Genomic DNA, 1,674 nt, shown 5'->3' with positions numbered 1-1,674 from the left:
AGGGCAGGTGTAGAATAACTTATCCATTAGGAGAGCATTTTGGATAAATTATTCTCTCCTCCTGTAGATAAAACAGTGTGCATTAAGGAAACAATCCACATATATATGGGACTCCCCATACAGTGTATACACACACACACACACAGAAATATATATGTATTTATATATATAATCAATTTAATCATGTTTTTACTTGTAGGGTGTTCCATGATGAATAATAACAGGTTCTGGAATGGATGATTGGATTTATTGGCACATCTCTACAATTATTTTCAGGGCACCCATCTTCCTTCATTTGTTGACTGTTTTTCTCACAGCAGCAGCAGCTTCTGCCTCCTGCCTCCTTTCATGACTTGTTATGCCTAGAAATAGGTTGCATAACGTCGTTGGTTATTGGCCTGTTTCATAGCAACAGCTGTACATGCCACAGTATAAATAGAATTTGTCTTATAGCTTTAACATATACATGCTTTGGAGAGCATGGGGTTTCTTCTGTTCATCTTACTATTATGTTGCTGGAGAATTCATATTTTGCTGCACCAAATTGACCACAATTTATTATCTTTCAGACCGAAAAATTGCCGACGATTCTGAAGACGTGACATTAGGATTCGCCAATAAGAATTCTAGCACAATGTCAGATCTCAGCAAAGGACCTGACAGCAAGGCTGACCCTATACAAATGCCACCATTAAGCTTCAGTAAAGTAAGTACGGGCTGTCAATTTTATTTAAATTTATGTGTGAGGTGGCCTGAGTTGTCACACCATACTGTAGAAATGTCAGCTGGTCCTTTTTGCAGTCCCCACTACTGACTTGTGAACCTGAGGGCATTTTCAGTAAGCTAGAAATGAAGTTTGGACTGAGTGAAGGAGCACAAAGAAGTAATGTAATATCAATTTGGGGGGGTTGGGGGTTGATCGTAATGTTTGTAGATTAATATGCTTCACGCATGTCAAACATTTCCCTTGTTGTGGTGTTCTCCAGATGTAGGAGGTAGCTGTGAATGTATTGAATAAACGCTTGTGGACAGCCAGTAAGAGATGATCGGGGGGGGGGTTGGACATGTAACATACAAACTTGCAGCCTTAAATAAATCAACATATTATGAAATGTTGCAGTCTGATACTTTGACAAGTTCTTTAAAACAATATTATAATTAAGCATCCTGTTACACTCTACACTACATGCAGTGTAACAGCTGTGTGAGAAAAATACACCTGATAATGGCCATTTATGGCCGAAACATGTAGTGTAGAAGAGAAGAAGACAAAAGAACTACAATAAATTGTTACACTTCAGACAGAGTGTGTCTCATAGATTCTTTAAAACAACTTAAGGCGGGAGATGACACCCACTCTCTTGTCTGCACAGTAATGAATCTGTGTTTCCTAAAATGCCAGGGAGTGGCTGTCAGCTTCCCAGGAAGGTCTGTGCTCCATGGAGTTATTATTATTGTGCTTAATGTGTAAACCATTAACCCGTTGCCGTGGTTCGTCGTGTATGTTTCGTCAGGGATTTAAATCGTCTGGGGGGGTTCGACGTGTATGTTTCGTCCAGCTGCACACGTATGTTATAACGCCCATAATAATTGATGGTTTTGCTGTAGATTGTTAGATTTTTCACTGGCCTGTTGTCAGGAGGACTGTATTTAATGACACACGCGTTTAAGAGC

At 39.6% G+C, this 1,674-nt stretch overlaps 1 protein-coding gene across 7 annotated transcripts in view; it reads left to right on the top strand.

The window, feature by feature from the left end:
• Nucleotides 1–1,674, top strand: part of LOC111870743 (protein PRRC2C) — a 109,501-nt gene that overhangs the window by 72,298 nt on the left and 35,529 nt on the right. For all 7 annotated transcript variants that reach the window (XM_033753987.1, XM_033753990.1, XM_033753989.1 and 4 more), the window contains one exon: nucleotides 570–706. In XM_033753987.1, coding sequence (XP_033609878.1) covers nucleotides 570–706 — 137 coding nt within the window. The remainder of the gene's footprint in view (nucleotides 1–569; nucleotides 707–1,674) is intronic.

This window comes from Cryptotermes secundus, unplaced genomic scaffold, assembly GCF_002891405.2.
Source record: "Cryptotermes secundus unplaced genomic scaffold, Csec_1.0 scaffold204, whole genome shotgun sequence".
Classification (NCBI taxonomy): Eukaryota; Metazoa; Arthropoda; class Insecta; order Blattodea; family Kalotermitidae; genus Cryptotermes; species Cryptotermes secundus.
This window is presented reverse-complemented; position numbering and strand designations above follow the sequence as displayed.